Below are 18,086 nucleotides of genomic sequence, written 5' to 3' on the forward strand. Positions count from 1 at the left end.
ATTTATTTGGCTGCTCATGTCATATGTTTTTGGGGCCTCCCAGCTTGAGTCTTTTGTACACCGCTTGTCCAAAGGACTGTGCAGTGTTTCTTGTTCTTTGAGCCGCCCGCCTCTGAATGGCTTAGAGTTGTTTCACCTTATGTTGGCTCTGCCGCCTGGAGAGTTTACTCTACTTCTGTCAGGCTTCTTACCTGGACAGTATTATCCGCTTCAGCTAGACTTGTGATGTTTGGTTCTGCCATGACATGCTGTTCATTCTTCCAGGCCTGTAACCTGTACTCTTATTTATTTCTTCAGTACCCATTAATAGATTGTGTTTGGCTCAAGGTTTTTGCACCTGGGGTATTTTCCAAACAACACCTGTAACTTTAACGGAATACTGTCCCATAGCATAGGTCTGTCTTCCACCGTGTCTTCTGTTTCCAAAGGCCTTGCGACTGGCAGCATGGTGATTACTGTAGTCTTGTTAAGGATGGAGTGTTGATATTTTTTTCAGGCCGCTCGTATTTAGTATACTCACATTCACTACATTTATGTGGCTTTCCACAACAGTTATACAGCACCAAAGTAACAAACTATGTGGCCAATTTGAGTAAATTACGCGGCTACAAGAGGCCAATGATGTGAAGCATATTACCATTAAGTAACTATTCAGAACCGCTTGGTGTGTTTGGTATTCTTCTCAACTCTGAATGCCTTGTTGAATAAAAATGATGCGAATTTGAGTGTATATTAAAAGTGAACAAATGATAATGAATTCCTGTGAACTCGATGTGCCATGGGGGGGTAGGCCTGGAGGGAGGCCACGAGGAGTGTGGGCACGTGCAAGGGGGGAGTTATGGGCCCTCAGACAGACCGTGTCACGATGGGGGAGATGGTGCACAGGCGGTTTTGGAAGCCCGCAGTGGCATTGTGGCTTATGGCTGTCAGGCTGCAAACACCGTCACTTTTGATTCGACAGTGGTCTATGTTTTATGGTCAGAGTAGCACCCTAGAGCTACGCTTCACTGTTTTGCAGAATGCATGTGGCGCGGTTGTTGCAGTGCCCGGAAGGGGTTGGAGAGCTTTGGTGGTCGGTGAAACAGGGGTTCAGTTGAGTCAGTGGTTCCTCACCCTCTGCATTTCTGGTGCATCTGGGTTGGGGTTTGCGGTGCCAGACATGGGGGTGGTGCTGCGCCCATGAGTGGGCCCAGGGAAGCCTGCGTTTGGATTGTTGGTGTGGCCTACTAGTGGGTTTAGTCGCAGGCACTAGGCACTTTGCAGGTGCGATGGCAGCGCAGGACATGGCTTTGCCTCCTTACCAGGGATGACGTCTCAGTGGATGGGGGACGGTGTTTGTGGTGCTAGTACCGGAGGTGGAGTGGATGTGGGCTGCGTGGCTTGTCCATGTGTTGATGGTGTAGTGCTGGTCACTCAGGGTTGGTGGCTTTGGACAAGCGCTGAAGTTCTTTGGAGGGGAGCTTTGGGGTTGCTCTGGCAGGAGGGGCGGCTGGTGCAATGTGAGGTGGCAGTATTGTATGATATGGCTGGGAGGCCTTATCGGGCAATACTACCACCATACACAGGAGAGGAGCGCAGATTTACACTTAGCTTGGTCCGGGTAGTACGTCACAGAGCAGTCAGGCACACTTAGTAACATGTGTTGAGCATTTCACAGTACCAACATTGAGAATAAGTAAATGCCGCCACTCGAAAAAAATCCGGACACCAATGTTGTAAATTTAAAAAGCGTTTAAAAATCAATGCAATACAAACTGTCAAATTTCCACCATTGAAGCTCGGGGTGAAGGTCATTGAGAATATTTACCTCTAATTACTGAAAATCTTGAAGAGCCCTGGGCTGGATCCTCTTGGAGTGGAAGGAAAAAACAAAGACCAGGCTGACTCGGGCTCTCATTGTGCCAAAGTCGAGGCATTTGAGCATCATTACATTTCATGGTATGCAATTCAGAGCACAAGATGCATAAGAACAAACCTGCCAGCTGGCAAGATGGCTCAGTGAGTCGAAAGCCCGAGGGCAGAGTTGTAAAGTGGAGGTCTCGCTCAGGTGTGAGGTCTGCGTTCTTGTGCTCCCCTCGCACCCCTGTGCCTCGGCTCATTGGAGAGGAGGGGGGTGCAGATGCTGTTCATAGGGGTTCAGGCACTGCTGAAAGGTGCAGTGCCAGCCTCTCAGAAGCGGCACTGCTGAAAGGTGCAGTGCCAGCCTCTCAGAAGCGGCACTGCTGAAAGGTGCAGTGCCAGCCTCTCAGAAGCGGCACTGCTGGAAGGTGCAGTGCCAGCCTCTCAGAAGTGGCACTGCTGAAAGGTGCAGTGCCAGCCTCTCAGAAGCGGCACTGCTGAAAGGTGCAGTGCCAGCCTCTCAGAAGCGGCACTGCTGAAAGGTGCAGTGCCAGCCTCTCAGAAGTGGCACTGCTGAAAGGTGCAGTGCCAGCCTCTCAGAAGTGGCACTGCTGAAAGGTGCAGTGCCAGCCTCTCAGAAGCGGCACTGCTGAAAGGTGCAGTGCCAGCCTCTCAGAAGCGGCACTGCTGGAAGGTGCAGTGCCAGCCTCTCAGAAGCGGCACTGCTGAAAGGTGCAGTGCCAGCCTCTCAGAAGCGGCACTGCTGAAAGGTGCAGTGCCAGCCTCTCAGAAGTGGAACTGCTGAAAGGTGCAGTGCCAGCCTCTCAGAAGTGGAACTGCTGAAAGGTGCAGTGCCAGCCTCTCAGAAGTGGCACTGCTGAAAGGTGCAGTGCCAGCCTCTCAGAAGTGGCACTGCTGAAAGGTGCAGTGCCAGCCTCTCAGAAGCGGCACTGCTGAAAGGTGCAGTGCCAGCCTCTCAGAAGCGGCACTGCTGGAAGGTGCAGTGCCAGCCTCTCAGAAGCGGCACTGCTGAAAGGTGCAGTGCCAGCCTCTCAGAAGTGGCACTGCTGAAAGGTGCAGTGCCAGCCTCTCAGAAGTGGAACTGCTGAAAGGTGCAGTGCCAGCCTCTCAGAAGTGGCACTGCTGAAAGGTGCAGTGCCAGCCTCTCAGAAGTGGCACTGCTGGAAGGTGCAGTGCCAGCCTCTCACAAGTGGCAGAGGCTGACCTCTTGAAACAGCTCAGCTGCTTGTAATGTCTGTGCTCTAGCGAGCACTGGCATAGGAGCCCATGATGCCTACGCGTTGGCACCTTTTGGGGAGTCAGGCTGTTTGCACTGTCCCTGCTTTATAAAAACTGGCCCTAGGAGGGGCCCGGCTGCTCGTAAAGCTTGTGCTGCTCCCTGTGAAGCAAGGCTGCTTGTTATTTCTGTCCACCCCTTCTAAGATTGCTGGGCTCTCAGGCTTATAAGCAGCTACCACATTTGGGTTAACTGTATCCAAACCCACAAAAACACACCCTGTTCTTTTGGGGCAGCTCCATGCCTGGTGCTTCAACAATAAAAGCACTACATCTGCCACACACCTACAACATCGCGTTCCCTCCTCAATATTCGCTTCTATCACCTAATGCCCGCTGCACCTCTACCCATGCCCCATTGTGCCATCTCACCTCAGCACCATACAATATGCCATGGCACCCACTTCCTGCAGAGTATGCTATGCTCTCCAAACACAATCGCAGGCAGCCCACCCCTCTCCCCTGGACCAGCCAAAAGTTCCGAAAAAATACCCCGTTCTCGTCAAGATGCTGTCACTGGTTCCGGCTGCTCTCAAAAGCGTGTTAGTGCCCCGGGGCGTGCTTCAACTCGCTGTTTTGGGGTGTCAAATTGTTACAAATTAGGTAATATTAACCTGTTAAAATTCCAACGTTGTAAGGTAATACTGACACAAAATGTGCTGCATTATGCTGCAGAATTTGCCTTTTCTTTGTGCCTAATTTAGTTAGACCTAACGCATAACTTGGCCCTCCCCTGCCGCATACTTTCAGTGACCCTACTCATACGTAATGTAAATACCAACTCTGGGGCGCCCACCATTTTAAATGCTGCAGCCCTGTCACTGCACCACCTGTTGTGCACTCCTGAACTGCACCTATGTGTCCTTGAAGTGAGCACGGCTTGCATACAACAACCCCAAATTAATGTCACAAAATACCCATAATCCAACACAGCCGTTAATGAGTTAAAAAAGGAATTTTCCTCTAGGCGCTGCAATTTAACATGACGCCGGCCACAGCATTGCTGCTCGCTTCCTAAGTATTCACCTATCACTTCTAAGTTTAGGAAACGTAGGACATACATTAAATGCAAAAATTAATTAAATTCCCTGCTTTGTGGGTGAGAACCTACTTTCTATGGATATTTATTTGTCTATCTGTTTGTGTCTTCTACAGTTTCTATAGTCCCACTATGTCTGCTGGTTTATATGTTGTGGCTCTGATCTTCAAAAAAGAAGTTCACAAACAAGGTTTAGACATGGCATGAAATTACAATTAGGCTTAAGTTCTGTGAAAGTAAGATTCAGAACAGGGGATTCGATATAATGTCAGCCTACTTACTGCAAAGAAAAATCATAGTATGAAGCACATACTTCGCACAGCATTGCTGGCCTCCTTCTGCCTCCCCTTCACTCCCTTCCTGCCTTTCTATGATACAATCCTCTAGTCTTCTTTTCTCTCTCATTATTCTCCACTAAATCCACTCTCTAATGCCTTATGTTCTTCCTCTTCATCAGCTATTACTTGCTTACAGTCACTTCATTCCTCTCTCCTTCTCTTACTTCACTCCTTTCTCTTCTCCTGTCCTCCTTCCCTTCTCCTCATTACTTACATCACCTCGACCCCACTCTCTTTTTCGCCTCATACTCCCTCTCTTTCTCGTTCACTGATTCCTTCTTTTGTCTCCTTTCATTGTTTTCCTTCATACACAAACTACCTATCCCTCTCATTCTTACTTTCTATCTATTTTATACAGCTCTCAGCCCTATCTATTCACCTTACCACATATTGACAATACACAAATAACACTACATACCACAGAATTCCACCTCACACAATTCAACAACTAACAATTCCAATTAAAACCACATAATTCTACTTCAAACTACATACATCCACTCCACTCCAAACAACTAAACATAAATAAAAAACGACATCATTTACAACGTCAAAAATTCAAACTTCCACAAATGCGAGACCGAATGCATTGCAAATGCTTGTTTTTCTTTACAGGAAATCTTGTTTCTTTGTGAAACTCTCCTATACATATAGTGGAGAAGCGTGGCTCAATGGTTAGAGCGTCAGACCCTGATGCAGAGGTCTGGTCCAGCACCAGGGTTCAGTTCCCGCCTCTGCGGGTCTTGGGCTCAATGCCCTCGGACCTGATAATTCTCGCCTCGGTGCCTATTCTAATCATGGGTCCCACTCTGCAACTCTGGGCAATAGCTGGCTTAATCCCCACAACAGCCCCAACAGCGCTGGGATGCCTGGCTTCACCTTGGGGGTGCCCAGGAGTGGACATTTCAAAGGGAAAAGGGTTCCACAGCGGTATGTGTACAGCGCCAGGAAACCCCAGTTGGAGTATCAGTGCGCTTTACAAGTACAAATTCATTTCATTTCATACATGATGTGGAAAGCTTTGAGAATTTGGGATATGAGCACAGTGTGAGTTTATTAGACACATCATAAGATATAAAATGTTGGTTTTCATTTCAGATATTGTATGTCTGAATACTTGTGATACCTTTAGGCACAGGATGTCTGCCTTGGAATGAGCTATTTCTTCCACCTAGGTAAGAGGTATAAATTGAACATTAGTCACTATTTTGAGTAATAGGAGTAGTTGTGTGGCTTTCTTTTGCTATTTGATTTAAATATTCACTTTTTTACAATCTGTTTATGGATAACTGTTCTCCTAACACAGGTGTTCTCTTCAGTGGTCACTAGGTGTCTTCTCTTTGGTATTGAATGACGCACTACTCAAACTCTTTCCTTTTGATGGTTTCTCGTGTTTGTGGTTGCACGGTTCTTAACTATAATTTTAATCTCAAGAAATAACACACACTTTTGTGCACCAGGGATACAGTGGTTGATTACTACATGAGAATGAGATTATGTGCTCAAGTATGTTTTTACTCTGTTTACTAGAGGCCCTGCTGAAGTTGATGGTAGATATACCATATTGAAGAAACACGAGTTGGCTACAAAGGTTATCAAGACTGCTGGATGCATGTGGAAATATGAAATAAAGCACTACTGATTACACTGGACATTGGACTGTAGGACATTGAATAACTCTTAATTTTGGTGTTCAGGGGATCTTATAATTTAGTGTCGGAAGTCCTGGCTCCCTATTGGAGTGTTTGGTGGCCACATCTTCTCCTTGGAGCACCTCTATGAATTAGCTGTTTCAGATAAATTGGGTACACACATGTTTGCGCAATCTTATGACCTTGCCACTTGTCTATCTTAAGTTGTATGCTGTAACTTTCATTCGTTGTTTCTTAGTTCTGCTAATTTCACAAAACTATATTGATTACCTCTTGCTGTTTTTAGGTTTATCAGTTAATTCAATATCATCCATGTGTGAGTGTGGCTAAAGTATCTGTTCTCCTGCAGATTGGTACGCCTGATTTTAGGAGTGTCAGCTGAGGTATACTTTCAGGATAACAAGCAAGGTACGTAGCATCTAATGGGGAAGTGGAAATGGCAAAAAAAGAATCACTGACATTATTTATGTTTTTCTTGTTCAGATATGATCTACTGTCTGAAGGGTGGCTGACTCACAAACCTTCAGATGCTAAGGATTGCTGACTTACAACCCTTCAGATGCTAAGGATTGCTGACTCACAAGCCTTCAAATGCTAAGGATTGCTGACTCACAAACCTTCAGATGCTAAGGATTGCTGACTCACAAACCTTCAGATGCTAAGGATTGCTGACTCACAAGCCTTCAGATGCTAAGGATTGCTGACTCACAGACCATCAGATGCTAAGGATTGCTGACTCACAAAACTTCAGATGCTAAGAATTAATGACTCACAAGTTCTCAGTTGCTGATTCACAGGTTCCTAGTGCTGAGGATTGTTTTCAGGAGCTAAAGGTTACTGACTGGTTACCAGAAGGCCAGGTCCGTCAGTTAGAATTGCGAGTGTCACCAAAGATGTGTCTTCTCCGTGAACATCTGCAAGGGTTGACACAGATGTCACTATCGCTGTGTCTTGAATACTAAACCATGTTCAAATTTGCCACCTGTCTCACTGGTTCTGTTTCCTCCTATGGGATTGATAGTTCTCGCTAGAACAGAGCAGATTTAGAGGAACCCACTGCCACATGACATTTATTAGAATCAGTATATCCTCTTCTAAAAAGCCACAAGCAGAACAAGGTCCAGGCGGGTGGACCATGCAATGATCTTCCATGAAGCAGATCGTTGCCATGCTGACCAATTCATAACAGGCAGGAAGCGGCCAAATGATCTGACAGTACCAGTTGGAACCAGGCACTCTCTGGTGAATAAGCCACTGACAGTAATCTCTCTTCACATTGGCTGAGAGTGTAGTGCCAGCACTGAGACAGCAGAACTTTTTCACTCGGCTCAATCCAACCTTGCAATAAAGCGAGAATTAATCGAAAAATGTTAGTGTAACACATGAGACTTGTCCTTACGGCAAAATGTCTGTATGACCACTATAAATATTTGTATTTTCACTTGAATGCATGTACTACAAATATGCTTCATAAGGCCAATTTTAATATTGATAAATATTGGATCCATGGAAGACACAATTTGTAATTTACAGGTATCAATTGCAGAGTAGTAGCAAAAGTCACCACGTTTTGTGACATTAAGACTGCGCTGTTGAATAAACCCCGGGTTCATTGCCACCCATTAAATTTGTAATCGTTCCGTAAAAGTTCCTTTTGATGCTGAGCCTAACTTTGTTCTCAAATGATTATTTTGATTAACTGTACCACATATTTTTTATCAGTTTTGAGTGGTCACATTCTTGGAAGCAGTTTAATTACATTTCAACTGAGCTCTAAAGAAGTACAGTAATTACAACTGTAATTACAAATTTTCCCTGTGGTCAAGTTCATGGAGACCCCAGCAGTTCTACTTTTCCCCTAGAAGAGGTTAATCTAGTTACAAACTGTTTAGCATAACATTCAAAGAAATCAGCACAGTTGATGGCCTGGGTCTTGCCAGCTGCTTGCTCCAGAGCAGGTATATGGACTGCACCCCAGCTTCGTGTGAGCTTCATGGGTAAAGTACAGCCCTGGCACGTGCCCTGCAGGATCTAGCGTGTGCAGCATAGGCGCTGTCATTCTCCATCCTTTTCCTGAGATTTGATTAGGCCGAGCCTTATGGTTTTACTTTGCGAAGTGGCAGTTTTCACTGTCTTTCTGGATTACAGGTGGTTGTTGATGGTTCTTGGACATGAGATCCGGAGCTCAGCTGCCTGTAGGGAAGCGGAGGTTCACCCCATGCATTCTTCTTGTAAATGACGATCAGTTGTGGCGCCAGTGTAGACCGGAGTGTTGTGTTCTGTACACAACTTTTAAGCCTGTAAGGTGGATGATTCTTTGTCACAGGTGCCTCTATGCTTTAAACAGAGACTCAGCAAAGATGAACATCTAAGGATGTGAAGGCAATGAAGAGATTTTCTTTCCATAGATGATCTGGTAGTAGTTGTATAACCACTGTGTTTTTAGTACTTTGTAACATTATTGATAGGGAGAGTGAAGCTCCATAGTAGAGTCAGTTCAGAAAATCAGGACGTGAAAGGATGATAGGTGGTCACCTGGACCTTCTGTGGGAACCCTAGCTCAGGTTAGATTAGTCTTATGGTTCACATAGGATCAAAAGTGTTTCTCATCATTTGGTGTACTCGCAGAGCCTGGGAAATCCACGATCTTTTAGGAGTTACTCTAACTTCCTGAGGTCTGAGCAACCTAGAGGATGGTAGTTCTCCCAGTGTCTGCATGTGAGGATCTCTGTTGTGGATGAGTTGAGTTTAACTTCACTAGTCACATCCATTGGTCGATACATTGAACATTTTCATCTAGACTTGAGCTATTCAGACCGCTCAGACTCCCCAGTTTCAGAGGGATTGGTGTGTCATCTGCTTGGCTGCAGCACGCCCGGTTGCAATGTTTGAGGTAGGCCTTGAGAAAAGTAGAGCAATGATTGCTCTTTGGAGGTATACCTCCTGCTTTGATGTTGATATGATGTTGACATGAATAAAGAAAGCCAGGTAATGCTCATGTTGTCAGTGAGGTAAGACATTGTGATAAAATGTGCTTAACATGGCAAATAAGCCCAGTAGAAAAAGTATAGGAGTATCATTCTTCCAAACTGTGGTTGTGCGGTCGGCCACGTTGGAGATCAGAGCAGATTCAATGTCTACCCAAGGGTGGATCCCAGTTTATTGGTTTGATGGTGATGTGTTTACTACAAGGACATTTCAGATCAGTTGGCTAAGAAATTAGCCATTTGAGATTTTCCATATGTGCTTGGTGGTATATGAAAGAATGCTGTCCACATGAGGTAAACTTGAATTATTTTGTGAGCATTCATGTATGCGATCAGCATTGCTCGAGTGAATCAGCAGCTGCCTAGTCAATTCAGACATACAGATTCCATGAATTAGAAGCCGCCTACATCACTATGCAAGTCATATGATTAAAGACCCAACAGTATGTATGATATCTTGGGAATACTGACTGCCTCTGGATGCTTGTTTTATTTATTTACAACATATATGTACATTTAGTTTCCACATACAAACCCCACAACTTTAGAAGTAATCTCTTGTAAAACTTGTGTTTGAGCGTCCTTCAGCTCCTTTTTTCACTTTGATGCACAGTACTTACAGCCAAACCTGAAATTCAACTTCGAGTCTGACTTCCCTTCTCACATCTCAAAAGGCTACCGCTCTGCATTGAATATGCTCATAGATATTGTATATTTCTGCTCATTTACATGCAGTAACAAACTCCCATTTTTATTTTGCAGGTCACTGAAGTATGATTAAAAAGGGAAGCGTAATTTAATAACATGAAGCGAAAATCACCACACTGAAGAGGTTTATGTTGAAGAGGTGAAAATGTCTCAGAGCCCCAATAACTAAACAGTACCAAGAAGCCGAGGAGGAAACAGAAGTAGAGAACCCTACTGAAAGTGAAATTGATATCACTAATTCTAAGCATTCATTATACATTGCTGAACAACAATTTCTTTTATCGCAAACGTGGGTTATTAGGGTTATACAGCTCCAGAAATGAAAATGAGTAAATTAATGTCCAGACAGGTCGACTGAAAATAACCTCTTTTGTAAACTCAGTCTACATAAGGAAAGCCCTGGAGAAAAACCAAGCCATATCCGTGCATAGAACTTGAGAATTCTTGTCAGAAAGACCAATCACCTCAACGGTAGTGAACACTCTTTAGTCGGAAGAAGTAAAGAAATCCCTGGTACAAAAGAAACACACCTGGTGGAAAAGAAAGTACAAAGAAAGTCATTGTAAAAGGTCCTTTCCAGTTTCTAGCAAAAGCAATGAAGTTTGCCAAAGTTTGTTTCAGCCATGCTAAACATTGAAATGTGACACCACCAGTGCTCAGGTGCTAGCCACTGCTCTGGAGACCACACACTGGGCATTGAAGAGATACAATATTCTGTTACCGAGAAATGTGTAATGTAATCTTCCTTCCTTTGCACATGAATAGCCTACACTAAATCAAGATAATAACTTTGTCAGTGTTTTATAACCTGCCAAATAAATGTTAGTAAAGCTCCAGTCAAAAAGTGAACCTAACTCTGCCGGACAGGCTTCAAATAGACATAACATGGAGACCATATCTCCATGAGAGAAATTTTGAAAGGTTCAATAGATTAGCCTAATTTGCTTAAAGAGGTCACAACACTACAAGTCTAGATAGATTTTCTAGTAGGCTCAATACAAGTGTTAAGAATAACACGTGAAGCACATTGAGAGGTTTCGGCTAACAATTATTTAAACGTCCGGATTTTGAAATCGGGTAAAGACTTAATCTGCTGTGTACTCAAGAAAAAACTAACCTGGAGACAATAACCCAAGAAAGAAATCTTTTAAGTGCTCAAAATGTGAGGATGACATTTTCTCGCCAAGATAGTATACACTAAGGAAAAACCTTACAATTACTCTAAATGTCAGAAACTCTTTTGGCAGAAATCTGATTCACTAAAGAGAATTAATACTGGATAAATCCTTTAACTAATCTGAATGTCAAAAAAGCTTTATTTGTAAAAAACCTTTCTTAACATGCAAGAGCACAAATAGGGGGAAACCTTTACAGTTCTCAGATTACCAGAACCGTGTTTGTTATGAATTCTCTCACTCAGCATGAGAGAACACATGAGGGGCAAAAACCATACCAGTGCTCTGAATGCAAGAGAACTTTCAGGCACAAACGCAGTCTCACTGAACACAAGAGAACTCACACTGGGGCGAAACCCTATGGGTGCTCTGAATGCCACAAAAGCTTCAATAGGAAAGGCAGTCTCATTAACCATGAGAGAATACACACTGGGGAAAAACCTTATCAGTGCTCTGAATGCCACAAAAGCTTCAGTAAGAAAGGCAGTCTCATTAAACATGAGAGAATACACACTGGGGAAAAACCTTATCAGTGCTCTGAATGCCAGAAAAGCTTCAGTCAGAGATGCAGTCTCACTCGACATGAGAGAACTCACACTGGGGAAAAACCATACCAGTGCTCTGACTGCCAGAGAAGCTTCAGTGTTAAAGCGCACCTTACTCAACATGAGAGAACTCACACTGATGAAAAACCTTATAAGTGTTCTGAATGCCAGAAAAGCTTCAGTCAGATATTCAGTCTCACTCGACATGAGAGACAACACAGTATGCAGAAACCTTATCAGTGCCCTGAATGCCAGAAAAGCTTCAAACTTAAAGACACTCTCACTCGACATGAGAGAACTCACACTGGGGAAAAACCTTACCAGTGCTCTGAATGCCAGAGAAGCTTCAGTGTTAAAGCGCACCTTACTCAACATGATAGAACTCACACTGATGAAAAACCTTATAAGTGTTCTGAATGCCAGAAAAGCTTCAGTCAGATAATCAGTCTCACTCGACATGAGAGACAACACAGTATGCAGAAACCTTATCAGTGCCCTGAATGCCAGAAAAGCTTCAAACTTAAAGACACTCTCACTCGACATGAGAGAACTCACACTGGGGAAAAACCTTATAAGTGCTCTGAATGCCAGAAAACCTTCCGTCAGAAAGGCAGTCTAACTCAACATGAGACAAAACACACTGGACAGAAACCTTATCAGTGCTCTGAGTGCCAGAAAAGCTTCAGGCTTAAAGTTTGCCTTGCTCAACATGAAAGAACTCACACTGGGGAAAAACCATACCAATGCTCTGAATGCCAGAGAAGCTTCAGCATTAAAGGTAGCCTTACTGAACATGAGAGAACTCACACTGGGGAAAAACCTTATAAGTGTTGTGAATGCCAGAAAAGCTTCAGTCATAGAGTCAGTCTCACTTACCATGAAAGAAAACACACTGGGGAAAAACCTTATAAGTGCTCTGAATGCCAGAAAAGCTTCCTTCAGAAAGGCAGTCTCATTCTACATGAGAGACAACACAATGGACAGAAACCTTATCAGTGCTCTGAATGTCAAAAACATTTCAGGTTTAAAGTCAGTCTAACTGAACATGAGAGAACCCACGCTGTGGAAGAAACCATACCACTGCTCTGAATGCCAGATGTGCTTTAGTGTTAAAGGTTGGCTTGCTTGACATGAGAGAACTCACACCGGGGAAAAACCTTAAAAGTGTTGTGATTGTTGGAACAGCTTCATTCAGAGAGTGAATCTCATTTGCCATAAAAGGAAACACTCTGGGGAAAAAGCTTATAAGTGCTCTGAATGCCAGAAAAGCTTCAGTCAGAAAGGCAACCTCACTCTGCATGAGGGAAAACACACTGGACAGAAATGCTATCAGAGCCCTGATAGTCAGAAAAGCTTCTGTTGTCAATCCATTCTCTCTGTGCATGAGAGAAGCCATACTGGGCTTAAATTGTGCCTCTTTTCTGAGTGCCACAAAAGTTTCAGTCTGACTACATGAAAGAGCCCATGCGAGCGAAGTACCTTATCAGTGCCCTGAAAACTGGAAATACGTCTGTGAAAAAACTACTGTTTTATACTGCGAAAGAGCCTACACTGAAGAAAAAACAATAACCAAGACCAAACTGTAGCTCTACGCTTGCAGAGGCATGTCACAAAATGCAAAGGATGAACAACTACTTTTCAGTCCAAGGAGAAAAAGAAGAAACAACACATTAAAAGCAACGTGCAAGAAAACTGGACCAGAATACAAATGCCTGTAAGAGAGCACAAGAATATAGTACAAGGTACATTAAACTCTTAAAGCAATTTAGTAGCTACTCCGAGTGAAAGTGAAAGTCATAGCTCAGAGTAATAAAGTCTGCCCAATTATTTTCCGTCTTAAAGCCTCATCGTCCGGACACAAGGGATTTATTGGAGCTCAGTAAGTTAATTGAGAAAAAAAACAATGCATTTCCATACTAAACATTCAGAGAGCAGGATCATTTGAAGAAATCAATCCCATGCTGACAAGTAGCAGATGACTGAGCGGCTATGCATTGAGCTGTTACATCTTGGTTGGAGAAGAGAGACCAATAATGGTTGTTCACAATAGTGGCGTGAACATAAAATGGTTACTGTGCGCACAGAAAAAACTTGTAAATCAGGAAAAATAAATTACGTTAAAAAAACAAAACTTCTCCAAGTACTAGCATGCTGGCAACAGACAGTTTAATCTCTGTGTTCCTGACTAGTGGCCAACTCGTGGGCCTGACGGTATTCCAATTGAGTTTGATAAAGTTTTTCTTCACACACTGTTGAATGTTTGTGACAATTGTTTGTTCAGTAATAGATTGATACTATTTGGGTTCTTTTGTTGACGCACCAATTATTGTCCTAGCTAAACAGGATTAAGACCATAAACATGCAATTCATTTCAGCCCTTTTTGTTTTATTAAGCAATACTGACAAAAATGTTCGCAAATAGGGGCCCAGCTTTCCAAACATGTGTAAATCCGTTAATCACAAAGTCACACCACTTGTGCAATATATTAAACCCATTTTACAAGTTGGAATTGTTTTCTGATTCTCAAAATTGGTTTTGCGATCCATTCTGAATCAAAATGATATGTATCAATAGTTTATGACTGCCATTTTAGTCGCAAGCCATTGATCAGTTGCCCAGACCTCAGGGGAAGTGGTAACAGATTTGAAAAGTTGTCCCCTTGGGCCCCATTGTATTTCCACTCAGAAATCTTATCATAAGATATTAAATCATAAACAAATTGCAAAATATTGGTTTGTAATTTGAAACCACTGTTTGTGACCTGTCTCTTAGTGCATTGGACCCATACACTTTTAAAAGTGATCTGAGCCAGTTTTTCTTATGATCAATTCTATATTTGGAGACCAGATTATCATCCAGTAACACCACTGCTTCCCAACCGTTTTTATACCACAAACTTTGGCGACCCACCTAGCTTTAATGGATTGTTTCTAAATGACATGACCTTGACCTAGCCCTTCAATATCGGACTGTGGCCAAGATAATGATCTTCCCATAGACGGTGAACTGCACTGGAGTCTGAAGCTGGAACACTATTCCAAGTGGGGTGCTGGCCTGTGGCATCCATACACTAAAATTGTAAGGCTTCTGAAAATGTTGGGGTTGATACCAATGATTTTAGGAAATTTGAGAAACCCCTTTGGCGGCAGAGTATGGGGTAAGACCTAATAGCTAGTTTTGTGTTAAAATGAGGCTTTGTGATGCAGTTAGACTCCATATATATGTGTATATTTTATAGTTTTGTCTGGTGTGAACACGGCCCAAGTGCATTGGAGCACTTGACATGAGCACCAGATTACACTACAGAAGGTCAGATTAGTTTTATCATAAACACGGAAGATTAAGTAATTTGCCCAGAATTAAAGGACCTTGAGTCGACACCAGGACACAAACCAGGTTCCCCAGAACCAAAATTGGCAGCTCTAGTAGTTTGGTCACATATATATTTCTCAATTTATGACAAAGTCATACACATGTCGAATGGTTGTCTATCATGTATAGTGATCACAGTCTGTTTTGAAATGGCTTTGTGAAGTAAAATACCTGCAGCAACTAATACTGGAAGGTGTACCTAGAATTTTTCTTGCGAATACTTGTAAATGTTTGTTTTAAAACTTATCTTAGGTGTATTGTTCAGCACTTTTGCACTAGTGCACAACCTGGGCTAATCATTTTAAATATGACTTACATATAGATCAGAACTTTCGCGACTTACCAATTATCGGCTCAGACTCACCAGTGGGTCCCGAGCCACAGTTTGAGAAAAGCTGCACTAGACCCATTTGTAATGTATAAGTCTAGGCTGGTTCATTTTCATCATTTATAAATGTTAATTATACATTTTTATTTAAAGCAATTTATTTCACTTTGACACAGTTTTCCCAACTGTTATAGCAAGAGGAACTAAGTTGTGTTGTGTATTTGCCCCTCCTGCATCCATACTAGGTGCTGAATTCTTGCTTTGTTTCATCCATAAATCTTATGTAAATTAAGTTATAATATGTGGGGTAATTAAATGAGACACTGATAACTTTTTGTTGGTCATTATTGATCCTACCACTGTAATTCCGAACATCTTGGAACTCTTTGTTTTGTATTCCAGAGTTTCAGTTTATGCTTCACATTGAACTGTTTTTAACTAAATATGTATTTTACTACTAGCTTGTTTAAAGGTATTGATTTGATATAGCTTCATTCTCTTTATATAGCTTCATTCTCATATATATATATATATATATATAAGAATGAAGCTATATCAAATCGATTCCCTCAAACAAGCTTGTAGTAAAATATATATATAGCTAATGTAATATTTCGCCATTATATATCATCATGTGACTCTTAGTACAAAAGAGCGGACACAATGCACTTTGCTTTTTAGACTGTTTTCCTACTGTGACCAAGGCTGTTGCCGAAATGCGTAAGGAATGAAATCAGTGAGCTGCTCAAAACCGCTGTGATTAAAGCTCTGCTTCCAGAAAGGGCATCTGTGTGTTTTCTGTCGGCGGTGACGATGGACAGGCTGCCCCATGCTTGTTGTTTTAGAGGCCGCCCTGCAGGGTCGAGGCTCCTTGTACTTGGGGACTTGTTTTTGCATATATATGGACCAAACACATCGTAAGATGGTACCGCTTCATCGATGATTTATTCATCGTATGGGACAGACCACTAGAGATGGCTAAAGAATATATCAAGATTCTGAATACCAATATGGTTAATCTTGAATTTTCTGGAGAAGTCAGTAAACTATCTAGATCTTAACCTTTATGTAGAAAATGATAATTTGAAGACCAGACTTTTCCGTAAAGCCACTGCGGGGAATTCTGTCCTGCAAGCATCTAGTAGCCACCCCACTAACTTGGTGAGAAGTATCCCCTATGGGGAACTCCTGAGAATCAAGAGGAATTGTTCTGACGATAGTGAGTTTCATAGAGCTGCCAGAGAAAGCATACAACGTTTCCTAGTACGAGGATATAGCCAGGAAACTTTGAGTGAAGCCTATGGAAAGGTTAATGTGATAAAAAGAAAGGATCTGCTGAAAGATAAAATTGCATCTACGAGCGACTCCGGTACTAGTGATGGTAAATTCCGTCTCATCACTACCTTTTCTAGTGATGCAGGGAGTCTAAAAAGGGTTATGATATATGTTAGTCCTCTTTTGATGTGGACGAGTGCTTCGAAGACTGTAAGGCTGCAGAAGAAGGGAAGTACCCGAAACGCGTCCATACATCAGTGTGATGCTTAATTGTCTGGCGAGGGCATTTGTTCTTACCAAAATAAAGCTTTTGGGGTAAAAGCTCTTTGTGCCCGAGTGCGTCTCAACTGTTGGACCAACCCCCTGAGCATGATATATATATATATATATATATATATATAAATGGAATGTTACACTAGATGAGAAACAAATTATCGAACTGCGACTAAAAAATGATGGTAATTAGTATTTCGACAGTTTTCATGCTGATGTAATGAATATAAACACAATAAGATGGCGGTGCACCTGTGTGATAAAGGCTGTGAGTGGTGGCAGAAACGCGTTACTGCGTACTTTTGCCAAGTACAATAAAACGAAATTGCTAGCAGTATCCTGTGTCTGCATGAATCCTATGGGAGGTGACACACGCTGATGATTTACTGTGTGCCTATAAATTTGTATTTATTTAATGTAGTTCAATTATGTAATTGTTTTAATGTAATTTCATTTTCATTTTCATTAAATTCCATTTTAACTTAATACAGATCTTTTACAACCGTATACGCTATCCATCCCTGAACCCTAACACTCCCTACTACACTTTTACAGTACAGATCTCTAAGCCGTAACAACTGGCAGTTCAGCTGGAAGCAAACAGGTCCACCCTGCATGAACCCATGGTCAGACCTGGGGATTTAGCATCCGATCGTTGGGATGCAAGAGAAACTTGGAGTTCCAGTCTGCTACGTTGTTCCGACCCTGAAATTTATTTGTTACCACTGCAATCCTGTGGCATAGGCGGAAGTAGCATAAGTCTTTGGTGATTTCCGACAGCATACAATATCTGGTTCTGCTTAGCTTGTTTATATAGTAAATAGCTGATATGTTGTCCATTATCAGAAGAATGCAACAGTTGGTTTTTCAGGGGCACAGCATTTTTGTTGTGAAGGAACCTGCTAGAAGCTACAGACTTGGCTCCCCAACACCATCAGCTTGCATCTGATTCGATCATCAGATCCAGGAAGGCCTGAAAATGGCTCCAAGCCTCCATGTGTTGCAACCACCAGGTTTCTTCTACTCTTGCTTCCTGAGATAACGGGATCTGTGAGTTGTAAGTCAGTCCATGACAAAGAAAAGGGGTCTGTATTGCAGAGGACCCATGGAAATCACCTGAACTGAGGAACCCAAAAGAACCACCAATCTGGCAACGTATTTCAACAAGACAGTCTGTTTGCTCAACTCAGGTCGCCGCTCCCTCCCTCATGATCGTCTTCAGCTTTTGGGAGGGAAGAAACAGCTGAGTCTTGACAGC

At 42.7% G+C, this 18,086-nt stretch overlaps 1 protein-coding gene and 1 long non-coding RNA gene across 2 annotated transcripts in view; both read left to right on the forward strand.

Moving 5' to 3' along the window:
- LOC144805497 (uncharacterized) overlaps window positions 1–14,404 on the forward strand; it is a 134,279-nt gene extending 119,875 nt beyond the window's left edge. Inside the window, exon 6 of the mRNA XM_078672042.1 lies at window positions 11,354–14,404. Coding sequence (XP_078528168.1) covers window positions 11,354–12,668 — 1,315 coding nt within the window. The 3' untranslated portion in view covers window positions 12,669–14,404. The remainder of the gene's footprint in view (window positions 1–11,353) is intronic.
- LOC144805510 (uncharacterized) lies at window positions 5,634–10,557 on the forward strand. Its single transcript, XR_013605528.1, has 3 exons — window positions 5,634–5,687; window positions 6,514–6,572; window positions 9,914–10,557. It is a non-coding gene; the product is annotated as an uncharacterized LOC144805510 (long non-coding RNA).
- Window positions 14,405–18,086: the final 3,682 nt, after the last annotated feature.

Source organism: Lissotriton helveticus (assembly GCF_964261635.1).
Source record: "Lissotriton helveticus chromosome 1_1 unlocalized genomic scaffold, aLisHel1.1 SUPER_1_unloc_12, whole genome shotgun sequence".
NCBI classification, from domain to species: Eukaryota; Metazoa; Chordata; class Amphibia; order Caudata; family Salamandridae; genus Lissotriton; species Lissotriton helveticus.